General features: G+C 44.1%; 1 protein-coding gene across 4 annotated transcripts in view; it reads right to left on the reverse strand.

Annotated features, from left to right (window-relative positions):
• Positions 1–15397, reverse strand: part of MYH10 (myosin heavy chain 10) — a 955741-nt gene that overhangs the window by 371168 nt on the left and 569176 nt on the right. For all 4 annotated transcript variants that reach the window (XM_069200300.1, XM_069200299.1, XM_069200302.1 and 1 more), the window contains exon 19: positions 11788–11909. In XM_069200300.1, coding sequence (XP_069056401.1) covers positions 11788–11909 — 122 coding nt within the window. The remainder of the gene's footprint in view (positions 1–11787; positions 11910–15397) is intronic.

Raw genomic sequence — 15397 nt, forward strand, 5'->3', positions numbered from 1 at the left:
ATAGGTGTGACAACTGTAGAGTGTGTGTGTCTCCCCTGTTTCTGTAAATAAAACATTGCTGTTGTGTTGTCCGTCTGGACCAAGACAACTTTGTCTTGAAGGTGAACCAGAAAAGCTTTCAATGCTAGATGAATAGCTTGGAGTTCCAGGCAGTTGATGTGTAGGGCTTTGTGTTCGGAGTCCCAAAGTCCTTGTATTGACAGGTTGTGTAGGTGAGCAACCCAGCCTGTGAAATGCATCCACTGTAAGAGTGATCTGGGGAACAGGGTCTAGAAGCAGCTGCACTTTTAACAAATTTTGTGTGTTCCACCATTGCAGAGAATGATGTGTGCAGCTGCCTACCAACACTAGATCTTGGAGTTGACCCTGTGATGGAGTCCATTAACTCGCCAGGCACTCCTGCAGTGGCTGCATGTAGTCTTCCATGTGGTACTATTGCAATACAAGAAGCCATCAGCCCTAGAATTCTCTGGATTGTTCTCACTGTTATCTGGAGTGTAACTGCTGCAAGAAGGTTACTATAGTTTGAATCCTGAGTGCATTTGGAATCCTAAGTGTGTGCTGAAAACAGCCCCTAGACATGGCTGTATCTGAGATGGATGAAGATGGGATTTTTGTATGTTGATTGTACAACCTAGCTGATGAAGAATCTGAAGTGTTTGAGTGTGCTGAATGCATATCTGGGGTGAACTGGACTTGATTAGCTAATCGTCAAGATACGGAAAGACCTGAATGCTCTGTCTGCGTAGATGTACTGCAACTACCGCCAGACATTTCGTTAATACACGAGGTGCAGTTGTTACTCCAAAAGGGAGCACCTTGAATTGGTAATGTCTTCCCTGTATTACAAGGATATAATTCCTGTGGGCTGGATGTATTAGGATGTGGAAATATGAATCCTTTAAATTCAGTGCGGACATGAAGTCTCCTTTTTGTAATAGAGGTATTATGTCTTGGAGAGTTACCATATGGAAATTCTCTGATAGAATGTACTGATTTAATGGTATGAGATACAGTATTGGTTGAAGTGATCCGTCCTTTTTGGAAATAAGGCAGTATAGTGAATAAGAAATGGTTTCTTACCTGTAACTCCAGTTCTCTCGTAGGGGTATTTCCATGATAGTCATAAGCACTGAATAGTTCCGCGCGCCCGCGGGGACCCCGGAGCACTGTTGTGTAGTATATTCTTAAGTGCAATCATCAGCTCCTTGACAAAAAGGTCTGTGAAAAACACTTAAGAATAACAATGTGCAGCCTATGTGAACAGCTACACAGGCCAAATTGTTAGAAGAAAAAAACAGTTGTAGTGTAAATTTCACGTTTAAACCTCTATTTATTCTATAAATACATAAATAAATACATTCTCATATTTTATTTACACCTCTCATGAGAATAAAACAATGTAGGGCAGTGTAGCCCATAGGCTGCCATTATACAGAATGAAAATAGAGCTGTGCCTTTAAGAAAGTAAAGTCTTCCTGTTTCCCATCATGCACAGCAAAAGGCAGTTGCCTCAGTTCTTTTTTGGAGGCTATTAACCTGACATGAAGAAAAAACAAAACATTTGTTGGAGTACCAACCTCCATAATATTCATGTTCTATGTCAACTCCACCGGGGAGGAGGGAGGGTTGCTTATGACTATCATGGAAATACCCCTACGAGAGAACTGGAGTTACAGGTAAGAAACCATTTCTTCTCTCGTAGGGGATTTCCATGTATAGTCATAAGCACTGAATAGAGTAGCAAGCCCATCCCCATAACCGCGGTGGAGTAGATATAAGAATACTGAGAAAAACATGAATCATGCAAACAAATTCTTGAGCAAAGCCTGCCCAACCTGAGCATCTGCCCTAGCGTCTGTATCAAGGCAGTAATGCTTAGTAAAGGTATGGACCGACCTCCAAGTGGCAGCCTTGCATATTTCTGCCAAAGGGACATTTCTCATCAAGGCTACAGTAGCTGCTTTCCCTCTGGTAGAGTGGGCTTTTGGCCTACCACCAAGGGATTTGTTTGCTAACTGATAACATAACATTATACATGAAACAATCCACCTGGATAAAGATTGTTTAGATGTACCCAAACCTGTTCTGATTGGGCCATAGTTAATAAAAAGCTGTTGTGATTTTCGTAAGCTTTTTGTCCTGTCCAAGTAAAATTTCAATACTCTCTTTACATCCAGAGAGTGCAGAGTTCTCTCAGCAGGAGTAGCTGGATTCTGAAAGAAAGTCGGTAATGAAATTGTTTGGTTCACATGGAAGTCGGAGACTACCTTAGGTAAAAATTTTGGATGAGTTCTCATTACCACTTTTGCAGAATGAAAAACCGTGTAGGGTTCCTGAGCGCAAAGGGCCTGGATTTCGCTGACCCTACGCGCTGAAGTGATTGCCACCAGAAAAGCAGCTTTCCATGTGAGATGTTGCAGCGATGCCTTATGTATTGGCTCGAATGGCGGCAGCATCAGACGTGATAAGACAACGTTCAGTTCCCATGGAGGAGAAGGCTTTCTAATGGGGGGAAAAACCTTCTTTAAACCTTCTAGGAAATCCTTAATAATCGGAATCCGAAAAAAGGAAGTTTGTGAAGGACTCTTTCTGTATGCTGTGACAGCCGCCAAGTGAACTTTTATTGACGACAGTTGTAAGCCCGATTTTGCCAAACTTAACAAGTATGGCAGGATAGATTGTTCTCCACAGGAAACCGGGTCAATGTTGTTGTGTAAACACCAAATGCAGAATCTCTTCCACTTGCTTGCATAGGCTGATCGTGTGGAAGGGCGCTTTGCTTCCTTCAGAATTTCCATACAATCCTGAGGTAGGTTCAAGTGTCCATATTGCACTAGCTCAGGAGCCATGCTGCCAAACTCAACGATGAGGGGTTGGGATGAGATATCTGCCCTCTGAACTTCGTGAGAAGGTCCGGACGATATGGTAGCCTGATGTGTGGTTTGAGTGACCGGTGAAGAAGGTCTGGGAACCACCACTGGCGTGGCCACTCCGGAGCAATTAGGATCATTTTGGTCTGAACATTGGACAGCTTCTGGAGGACCGCCGGAATCAGGGGAAGCGGTGGAAAGGCGTAAAGAAATGCTCCTGACCAGCTTATCCACAGGGCATTCCCCAGTGTCCCTGGATGGTAATATCTGGAGGCGAAGTTTTGGCATTTTTTGTTTTCTGGGGTTGCGAATAGGTCTGTAGAGGGGGTACCCCAGAGTGCGAAAATGGAATGAACGACGTCGTCGTGTAGTACCCATTCGTGGTTCTCGTCCATTACCCGACTGAGGGCATCCGCTTGAACATTCTGGATGCCGGGCAGGTGAGTTGCCACTAGTGACAGGTTCCTGGCTAGAAGCCAATGCCAGATTGTCTGAGCCTCTCTGGATAAAATTCTGGACCTGGTGCCTCCTTGTTTGTTCACGTAGTACATAGTGGCCACGTTGTCTGTCTGGAGAAGGAGAGTTTCCGTTCTCAGAGAGGGAAGGAAGGCTTTGAGCGCAAGGTGGACTGCGCGAAGTTCCAGCAGGTTGATGTGATAGAGACTCTCTCTCTGTGACCACTCGCCTTGGACTCGAAGATGTTCCATGTGCGCCCCCCATCCGATCAGTGACGCATCTGTTACGATGGTTTGAGATGGGGGCCGTTGTTGGAACGGAATCCCCACCAAGAGATTGCTGGGTAAACACCACCACTTGAGGGATTGTAGGGTGTGAGGAGAAAGAAGGACTTTGTTCTCCCAATCGTCCCTCAGTTGACACCACTGATCCTCCAGGTTTTCCTGCAATGGTCTCATATGGAGGCGAGCATTGGGAACCAGATGGATACAAGACGCCATCGAGCCCAGTAGAGAAGCTATTATTCTTGCAGTGGCTTGAGGTCTTTCCTGCAGTTGTTTGCACTTCTGGAGAATCGATAACCGTCGTTCCTCCGAAGGAAACACCTTTCCTAGCCTGGTATCTACAATGGCCCCTAAGTAATGCAACCTCTGAACAGGTGTTGCCGTAGATTTCAGGAGATTGACTTGAAGACCAAGTTTTTGCAGCAGTTGTAGAGTCCATTCGAAATGTTGCTGTGTCTCGAGACAACTGGAGGCCTTTATGAGCCAATCATCTAGATAGGGGTAGACGAATATTCGCTGTTTCCTCAAGTGGGCGGCTACTACCGCCATGCATTTGGAAAAAGTTCTTGGCGCTGATTTTAGGCCGAAAGGTAGAACTGCAAATTGGTAATGGCGTTTTCCGACAGTGAACCTTAGGAATTTTCGATGTTTCTTGGTTACTGGGATGTGAAAGTAAGCGTCGCAAAGATCTATCGCACATAGCCAGTCGCCCTGACGTAGATGTGGATAAATTTGGTGTAAGGCTAACATCCTGAATTTTTCTTTGCGAATCCATTTGTTTGCTGTCCTCAGATCTAAGATGGGACGAAACTCTTGTTTGTCTTTTTTCGGTACAAGGAAATATCTCGAATAAATCCCCTTCCCTTGCTGGCTGATGGGAACGGGTTCTATGGCTCTTTTTTGCAATAGGATATTGACCTCTAACTGTAGAGCTTCGAGATGGCGGTTGGCTGTTTTGGGTGGAACAGATGGTGGAGGACTGGTGAATCTGAGAGCGTAACCATGTCTCACAATATTCAATACCCAGGCGTCTGTTGTGATGCGTAGCCACTCGTCCAGATGATTTGAGATACTTCCCCCTACCGGAGTGGATAACGGAGGAGGGGGAAGCAAAGATTCAGGGCTTAGACGTGGGAGCCTGTCGAGTTGCCTGAGTTTGAGGTGTTGAACGACCCCTTGTCGACCTTCGCTGAGTAGAGAAACCCCTTTGATACTGCTGTTGTTGCTGTTGCTGGGGGCGCGAAGACATCCAGTGTGGCGACTGATACCGGTGGGTGAAAAGTCGTCGTTGATATGGCCGGAAAACCTTTCTTTGTTCTTTCGGTCTTTCCATCCCTACCGCTTTCAAGGTATCTAGTTCAGCTTTCATTCTAGCCATCTCGTCATCGGCATGAGAACCGAACAAGGTGGAGCCCGAGAAAGGCAGGTTTTGTATTCTCTGCTGCGCTTCAGGTTTGAGTGATGTAAGTCTCAACCATGCATGCCTTCTGAGCGCTATCCCGTGTGCATAATTGTGTGCGGATAGCACCGAAGAGTCAGCTGCAGCACTTATAATTTGGTTAGACACCATGGATCCCTCACCCACGACCTCCAGGAAATCTTCCCTTTTATCCTTAGGAAGATGTTCCGCAAACTGTATTAAAGAGTCCCAGAGGGCACGATCGTACCGCCCTAATAACGCAGTAGCGCTGGCTGCCTTCATCGTGACGGCTGCAGTAGAGCATACTTTTCGTCCTGCAGCATCTATCTTTCTGCTCTCTTTATCTGGAGGTGAAGAAGAAGATGGTGAGGTTGAATGCAGTTTCTTTGCCGCTACTATGACCACCGAATCAGGAACTGGGTCCGACCTCAAGAATAGAGGATCTTGTTCTGGTGGACGATATTTTTTAATAAGTCTGGAAGGAGCAGACTTTGTTGCGGCCGGTGCAAGGAAAATATCCATTGCTGGTTCAAGGAGACCTGGAACCAGTGGAAGCAAAGGTCTGGAAGATGTCCTGTGATGCAAGGTCTCGAAGATCACTGACGTCGATGGGGCAGGTACCGCCAGCGGGATGTTCAGCTTGGTTGCCCCTCGTACTAAGACCTCCTGGAACGTATTCACATCATCTATGGGGGACACTCTCGGGGACGGTGAGTCCGATAGGGTTGGAGAGTAGTCCCGTGTAGACGAAGAAGAACGCCTGTGATGTGAATGCTGAGATCTCTGTGGGTCATGACGGTGTCGAGAGGAAGAAGAGCGTCTAGAGGAATGTCCCGAACGTCTTACAGACCGCGTTGGAGTCCTCAAAACAGACTCTACAGGCGGAGCCGGAAGAGGCGCCGTAGGTGTTACCGGCGTCTGTGGCAATGGTGATTGTCGAGGAGAGAGTTGTGGAGACGCTGGAAGGAGGATGATTGAAGCCGAGGATTCTGAGGTTGTATAAACCCTCCTAGGTCTTTTTGATTGTCTCGACGTCGACACACTCCTCGACGTCGAAGTACGGTGACGGCGAGTGTCCTTCGCCGTCGATTCTTCTCGCCGTTGAGAATCTCTCGACGACGACCCTCGACGTCGCCGTGATGACGGTGAACGTCTACGACGTCGAGCACCCCTCGACGTTGATCGATCTCGCCGTTTCGACGGCGAACCGGATTCAGATCTCCTCGACGTGGAACGTCCTCGCCGTGTCGACGGTGACCCAGATCTCGACGGCGAAAGTCCACGCCGTCTCGACGGCGAAATCGTCGTCGACGGCGAGCGATGTCTCTTTCTCGCCGGCGAACCACTCCTCGACGGCGAGCATGTTGGCGCCGTTCCTTGCCTCGACGTCGACGCCCTCGACGTCGTCGGAGACCTGTGCCGTTTTTGAGCCGGTCTGGTCGGAGTTATAGAGGAACCAGTGTGAGCCCTGGTAGAAGACTGACCTTCTCCTCGCTCTGTGGTAGAATGACCACTTTTCCTCCTGTCCTCTTTCGCCTGGAGTCGGATCTTCTCCCTGTCACGAAGGGTCCTTCTGGAGAAGGTTTTGCAGATGTCACACGACTCCGGTTTGTGGCTGGATGGAAGGCAAATTATGCAGACCCGATGTGGATCTGTTTTGGCCTTTTTTCTGCCACAAGAAGGACATTTGTCAAACAGTGAAGGCATTTCTGAAGTAGAAAAACCTCAAAATTCTGTCAGAATCTAACAGAAAAAAACAGAAAATTATCACTCAATGTTAAAAACGTCGAGTGAAAATGAAATTCAAAAGATTTTAAATGAATTTCTGTCACAAAAGGATTTTGTGAGGTAGAGCTCAATGCTTCAGGGTCCTGTCAGAAAGGAGCCGGAAAAAAGAACTGAGGCAACTGCCTTTTGCTGTGCATGATGGGAAACAGGAAGACTTTACTTTCTTAAAGGCACAGCTCTATTTTCATTCTGTATAATGGCAGCCTATGGGCTACACTGCCCTACATTGTTTTATTCTCATGAGAGGTGTAAATAAAATATGAGAATGTATTTATTTATGTATTTATAGAATAAATAGAGGTTTAAACGTGAAATTTACACTACAACTGTTTTTTTCTTCTAACAATTTGGCCTGTGTAGCTGTTCACATAGGCTGCACATTGTTATTCTTAAGTGTTTTTCACAGACCTTTTTGTCAAGGAGCTGATGATTGCACTTAAGAATATACTACACAACAGTGCTCCGGGGTCCCCGCGGGCGCGCGGAACTATTCAGTGCTTATGACTATCATGGAAATCCCCTACGAGAGAAACTCCTTTTCCTCTCTGATGAATTGGGACTACTTCTATTGCACCTTTTTGAAGGCGAGCCTGCACTTCCTTATTTCGTAATTGTAGGTGTTCTAGAGAGTTTGTGGTTGCAAGGTGGTATGTTTGGAGGTGTGTTTATCAGTTCAAGGCAATAACCATGTTGGATAACATCCAAAACCCAGTGATCTGTTATATTCTGCTATTTTTGGAAAAGCTGTTGTAGACATCCCCCGACAGGTGTTGAATGATCGGGGGAATGAGAAGCGAGTCCTTGTTTTGATGCTGAGGGGGTAGAGCGAGTGGAAGCGCCTTTCCCTTGTCTCTTTGAATTGTTGCCCCTATATGTGCCTCTATAGAATCCTCTTGAAGGGGAGGTTGGATGGCCCTGTCTAAAAGAAGTCGATGGTTTCCGACATCAGCTGTTTATTGCCCTGTTTATATGAAGACCTTCGAAAGGAACAGTGATTGGTGGGAGTTTGAAGTTCCCCCATAGATTTGGCTACCTCTGTGTCTTTCTTCATCTTTTCCAGAGTTTGGTCTAACTCAGGGCCAAAAAGATGTTGTTTATCAAAAAGGACATTTAACAATGTTTGCTGCAGCTCAGCTTAAAACCTGATATACGTAACCAGGCATGTCTACGGAGTAAAACACTAGTATTTATCCCCCTAGCAGCTGTGTCTGCAGCACCAAGAGCACATTTAATGGAATTGTTTGAAATCAGCTTTCCTTCCTGTACATGTTTTGAACTTTCTTTTTAAATTCCTCTGGAAGATGTTGAATCAGAGCTTCTATCTCATCCCAATGTACTCTGTTGTATCTAGCCAACAACCCTTGGGTGTTAGCAATGCTCCAATAATTGGCTGCTTGTACCCCTACCCTTTTACTTGACACATCAATTAACTTTGATTATTTGTCTGGTGGGGGTGCTTCTGCTGTGGTTTGAGAGTTCCCTTGCTTGCAAGCATGAGACACCACTAGGGAATCTGGGGGAATGTCACCTCTAATATGTGCAGGATCAGAAGGACCGGTCTTGTATTTTTTGTCGATCCTGGGTGTAATTATTCTGGCATGGACAGGATCTTTAAAATATCGTTTGCATGACAGTTCATTCCTTTCAACATGGGCAGGTATTGGCATGCCCTAGCAGTGGAGAAGAGAGTCTTAAATAGAAAATGTTCTTCTATGGGTCTTGTGTAATGGAACCTGATGATAAGCAGCTGCCCTAACTACCAACCCATTAATAGATGTTGGGTCATCTCGTGGAGATGGTTTAGCCAGATGTACATCCGGATCAGTATCGCCTGGTAGGTCAATATCGTACATATTCCAAGGATCTACTGGCAGTTGATTATCAAAAGCATCATCATCATCATTACTCCCTTGTTCCCAATATATAATTGTGGAGAACTTGGGGGGTTATCCTAACAATATCCCCTGCAGTAGTTAAAGAGTGGTGTGATGAAGTGGGTGGAGAAGAGAGTGGTTTGGAAAAAAAACTAGGACTGGTGGCAATGTCCTTTCATTTCATTTTCTGAGTTGGTGGTAAAGTAATGTCCTCCCCTATTGAAGGCTGATGTTTAGTTTGCGTGGACGTCTGCTTCACACACTTAGCAATGATCTGACCCGCATTCAGTTGAATATGAAGAGTTTTATGTCTCGGATCGAGTTTCTCTGCCATAGTATGTAATATAGGCTCTGGTTCTGAAGCAGTTTGTTTTGATCCTGGATCTGACCTTTTCGGTACCGTTGCGGGTTTTTGTTTCGGTGCCGATATGGTCGGTACTGAAGAACTACATGTTCGAGTCGGTCCTGAAATTGTTCGGGCCTGGTGAGTGGCAGAGTTTTCAGCTTAGCTTTTGGTGTTGAGTCTGGAGGCCGGGCATCCTCAGCGATTGTTCAGTGGCTACCATTGCCAGATGGCAGTGGAGGACCAGAAGCGGTATGTTCGGTCGGTGCTGAATGTCTTTTGATGGGCAGGATAGGGGCCTTTGGACTCGCAGAGCCGGTGGAACATCCTACATGTGCATGCTCATCTCTGCTTCGGAATCAGACTCGGAGTCTTGGATGGAAAAAGCCTCTTCCTCAGCTGAAGGAAGCTTTGAGCAGATCTTCCTACGGCTGGATGTCTTTGAGACCAATTCTTTGCCCTGCACTTCTTTCCTGTGCGCTTGGCGATCCCTCAGTGTTTTCTTCAACCGAAATAAATGACAGGCTTCACAATTCTCCTCGACGTGATCCTGAGAAAGGCAGAGGTTACAAACCAAATTAAGGTCTGCATGCAGGGATTTAGCATGGCAGTGGGGACAAAATTGAAATGGGGTCCATTCCATTAGCAGCGTATTCTTTACCTATACTGATGGCTGTGAAAAATAATAAGATGAAGCCCGGGAGTGAAACTCGTTGACCTGACAGAATTTTCTTCTTTTCTCGATGTACGTTGGTGGAACGCAACCAAAAACAATACCAACAGGTATGAAAACGTAGGTTGTTCTGAGGAGAGCCTGAAACCATTTTAAACCGGAGCACCGAAGAACATGTCCAAACTCGACAACGGAAAGAAAACAATCTAACAATGGAGTCAATGCCCACACGCACTATCACCGAGAGGAGGGGGGGAATTTACCTCGTGACTCCAACAGCTTCTTCAAAGAAAAACAACTTGCACACATCCAGACCAAACACTAGATGGCAGAATATGCAGAGCATGTGTATCTAAAGCCACACATGCCACTGAACATATACACACACACACATGTACTATAGTTACCACTTCAAGTTTTACCAGGCATATGCCTTAACCAAACATCCTTCTCCAACAATATTTTAGTTGTTAAGGCATGCGTGGTAAAGGAAAAAAAATTCATTGTAACTGAATGTGTGGCAGTGTCACGGTCATTGTAATGAACGTGGAGTAACTGCATGAGTGGTAACAGCATGCGTGGTTCCATCATACAACCACAAGATAAATACCTTATCTACAGGGAATATAGCAGAACTTGACCCTGTCTTGCATCTATTACAATTAGCAACAACAGTCATTCTCGATTTTTTCTCTGTTTGATATCATTAGTTAGAGTTTTGATATTTATTGCGACGCGGTTTTCCGGTTGGCCCATTAAAAAATTCTCAACAGTAAAAAAAAAAAAATATATATAAGAAACCACAACACAAACACATGCTTCTAACGCGTTGTAAAAGGGAGAGAGAGACACTGTACCATCTCCTGAGCTGTATACATGTGGGGGTGAGGGGAAGTAATTAAACCAAAAGGGTACATCCCCCAGTATGTATCCACACCAAAATCACCCAATTGGAAAAGGGACTATCAAAAATTAGGGCAGCAGAAGTTTAGACTACTTGTATGTAGAGAAGTCTCCTCTTGTAAGCCCAAATATCCTCACCCAGTACAAGGAAGAATGTTTCATCACAGGGGACCTCCTCTCACTGGTAACGGCTGTCACCAGCATGAGATAAAGCCCTGTAGAACAGGGTAGCACTTGTTGATGTTTTCTGTGCAAAACTGATGAAGGGGTGTGTTAAGAGAAGGCTAAAAAGGGCTAGAGAATGGAGATTAGGAATGTTCCAGCTATCGACCTGCCCTTCTTAGATATGCTTTGGGATTTCTTCAGGACCTCATTATTTAATTCTCAATTGTGTATCACCTGTGCGAATTAGAGAGGTGCAGAAATAAATGTTCTCAGGCCTACTACTTGGCCCTGTGATCCTAGTTGTGAACCTCAGTTACTACACAATTTTCTAATCTACAGTGAAGAAAAAACTACAGTTGTTCAAGGTATTAATTACTAAATACTACTTCATCAAGGTTATACATCATCCAATAGTGGTAATGTGTCACTAGACACCACATACACACACTGAAGTTCACATAGTATGAATATCAAACCATTAAAGTCAAGGGCTGAAACATGTTGGCCAATAATAATGTTTGAATGTTCCCCTATGGTTTCTAACCATACCACACGAGAACGCTAAACATTTTTGTCCTATATGAGGTATAGCACATTGCTTATCTCTGTATTAAAGGCAGTGTGAACAGTTTCCTTACCAGCAGTAACAAGCCCTTTTTTAGGCTACTCTCAGAGGCCTAAATCACAGGCACTTTACCACAGAAAACACCAAGAAGTGCTTCCATGTTCTACAGAGTTGTTGCCCTTGCTGGTGAACACTTTCACCATCATGGGGGAGTACCCTGTGAAGAGACATTCCTTCATATGGTGGATGAGGGCAATCGTCCTTACACAAAGAGACTTCTCCATATACTAGTAGACTAACCTCCACTATACTCATTTTTGGTGGCACATTTTCCCTCTAGGTACTTTTGGTGTGGGCACCATCTGCTGTGCTTTAAAGATAAGATAAACTCTGCTGCTTTCTTTCCCTGGCACTACTGTGACAGACTGCTGCAGAAACATTACCTCTGTCTAAATTCCTGGAACACAATCCGATTAGGAAATCCCTGCCGACATATTCGAATGCCTTCCAGTACTCCATTGCAGCGAAGCTGGTCAAGAACCAAGTGTGGATCCAGCTTTCCGGCCTGTAAGATATAGAGAATTCTCTCAAAAGCTCTCACTTTATTATTTCAACTTAAACTATGGATTAATTAGTACCACATGTGATCTGTGTTATAAAGGCATCTCAATAAACCAATTCACAATCAATTACATTTAACTTAAAACGTTTAGGAGGTAATTTGCCAGCGCTCCAACTTTTTCAGAAAGCAAAAGATACTTATTTGCAATCCTATGTCATCAAACTAATCAGCACTCAAGATATTTTCCTCCTTGTAAGGTACTGGCACACATTACAGAAATAAATATATCTTTTCAGAGCCTTAAAAACATGTACTTCTGACTTTTCAATGGCCAACGTACTGCGGAAATTAAAAGGGAAAGCTGAAGTGTGCTGGCTGTCTTTTTTACACACCATATAAAAATAGGGAAAACGTATAGGCACCTAACCATAACAGACAGTAGTACACTGTCATGTAAAGACAGCTCCAGAATCCCACAAAGCAGTGACAGATAGCCTAAGCTAACTTATCAGCAAGGTATTCATTTCCTTAGAGGAGGTGGAAGAATTTAAACAAATGTTATACAGATACCCATGACTGAGAAAACAATATTACCAAGGAGTAAAAGTCTCCTTTTTTATGGGCTGTTCAGTTATTTTCTTGGGAATGCAGCTTCCCTGCCATGGAGTCCATTGTGCCAAACATTCTGATACCTGCAGTGCAACAGTTTTGTGCCTGCACAAATAATTTTCTTGAACAATCAATATAATAAGAAACTCTGCCCTGATTTACATTGTTTTGAAAACCAAAGAAAATCGGAAAACCAGAGAAAATAGAATAAGTAAACTATTATGCAAAACGATTTTACAAAGGCCACGATAAAGCCATAATGGGTCAGTTGGGCTTCTGGTAGCACATGGAAATACATTATAATACCAACCTGACTACATACCATTTAGAAAACAGAACATTTCTATATATTTACCCTTTTCATCTAACTATGCTCAAGGACCACTCAGCTGAAGATGCAGGATTAAGGAGAAGAACGGAAAAGAATTATCTGATGTATATGAAGATATGAATTCATCCTAGGAACGGAAAAAAGGAGAGAGTTCTGAGGGAGATCTTATAGAAACTAGTTGAGTAACCATGGCACACAGGCCTCGAATGGATATTCTTGAAAGAGAGCTTTTGAAGTTCTGTAAAGGTTCAAAGGGAAGAGCTATCACTATGTGAAAGACTAGATTAAATTCCCCACACTACAGAGAACGGGGAGCTCGGTGCACTTCATTAATGTCTTAACAGAAGGTTCCTAAGACACGAATTATGAAAAGTGGATCGCTTATAAGAATACTTACATCTATTGAAGATATTTAATGTGTTCTATAACAGCCACTACATGAATCTTGATAGAAGAGAATATAAACAATCAGCTAAGTAAATACGGCAGTCATTTAAAGGCTTAAGTCAAATGCCTCTTGGTGAATGGTCACATAGGCTAAAGGAAGATTTAAATGACCCCAATAAAGGTATTTAAAAGGCACTGTTGGGGCAGGAATTTCTCCTGCATGATAAACTAGCATGCTCCCCTGACCCCAGGCCCAATTGTATCTGGTATCCTGGATTTAGAATTCTGGCCCTGGAATCATGAAAATCTATAACTATTACAAAACGCAGCAATTGCACCATACAACCAGCACTCAAACCCTTCATGAAAGTGGTTAATTTGTACCTAAATGTGCTGCAACAGACAACACCACTGCTGCAAAGTGGTGTATTTATGGAAAATGCCAGAACACAAGACCAAATATGATTATGTACATTAGTCTGGAGAACGAAGTAGACAAAGTCTGTAATAATTCAAATCTATCTCAAATCTCAGAGTTCATAATGGTTTCTCATTTTATTCACACAGAAACAATGTATCCAAGTTTACAATGCACATCATAAAAAAATTCAAAGTAGTGGTTATTGTTCCTGTATATTCTGAACACGATTGATGCGATGTACAAACAGCCAACACGTTTCGTCTTCAACAAGACGTCTTCAGGGCTTAGACAAAATACTGAAATATGTCTATCAATGGTCGTCACTAAAGACGTTGAACGTATAATCAGACTGGGGTCTCAGGTGGTTCTAAAAAGGCTGTTTAGCTGGGCTGAAGAGAAGAACATCATTGTTAACACTCAGTATGGGTATAGACCTGGTTTGGGTACCATTGATCAATGTTTGAGCCGACACATTCTGATTCAGAAACACACGATGGCCAAAAGGGGCACTCTTTTTAGGATTCATGGATCTCTCTTCGATCGGGTGAATCGCTCTAAGTTGTGGTCACTGGTGCTGTCCTTGGGTGTTGACCAAGTCCTGGTCTCTTTTCCTGGCAAACATCCATATGTATATGTCTGCCTCTGTTTGATTCAGAGAGGATGGAACCAGCACCAAAAGATTCCTTATCATTAGAGGAGTTAGACAGGGATGCGTTCTGCCCCCCTTTCTATTCACCGTCTATATCAATGGCCTAGAGGCTGTATTGTTGGATGTATAAGGCGACCCCCCCTTGAGTGGGCTTTCAGGCATTACCAGTCCTCCTAAACGCCGATGATGCAGTCCTTATGTCAAAGACGGCACTAGGCCTTCAACGACTTCTTGATTCTTGCGTTGAGTTTATGGAGGGCCTTGACCTCTCTGTCAACACTTTGAAATCCTTTGTGATGGCTGTGGGGGTTAAGCCGACCAAAACAAAGTCACTTCTGCCTTCACGCCAAGATCACTCAAGTCCGCTCCTTCACCTATCTTCGTATTCTGTTTGCTAACAGGACATCTTGGGGCCCTGCTTTACCATTGAAGAGGCTCGCTCTAGGCCAGATTATTCTGCATGGTTTTAGACTTTAGTTTAAAGGTAGGCAGGAAACCCATTAAAAGCACTGATTCATATTTATAAAGCAAAGCATGTCTCTGCAACCTCTTACAGTAGTGACATTTGGGGGCAATGGGATTGTGGCCCCCTTCAGTTAGAGGAAAATAAGTTTATCAGGAGGTTGCTGGGTGTGGCCCAAAGCTCACCAACATTTGTTGTGCATGAGGAACTTGGCTTAGATACATTTCAGACATTGTTAAATTTAGGCCCCTGTTATGTTGGCTCTCGATTTGGTATAAGAGCGAGTTAGTCCTCAATAGGCTGATAATCAGGGACTGTCTTTCCCTGGACACTTCTAAAGCAATTCCCTGGCTGTGCTATATCAAGTCTGAATTGACAGCACTGGGCCGCACAAACCTTTTTCCGCATCCTGAAGAAACTATTAAGGCTGATTATTCGTTACTCTCTGTTCTCAGGGAGGAAGTACAAAATGCGGAAACCAGTCATTCAGGCTCGCTATCCGACAAAAACAGCTCGTTCCACTGAATCATACCTGACCGGGGTTAAAAATGTTTACCATTGTCAGCTTTCATCCAGGTTCAGGCTGAATTATTTTTTCTAAAGGCTGGGCTGCTAACAGCACTTTAGACTC

This window comes from Pleurodeles waltl, chromosome 7 (genome assembly GCF_031143425.1).
Source record: "Pleurodeles waltl isolate 20211129_DDA chromosome 7, aPleWal1.hap1.20221129, whole genome shotgun sequence".
NCBI lineage: Eukaryota > Metazoa > Chordata > Amphibia > Caudata > Salamandridae > Pleurodeles > Pleurodeles waltl.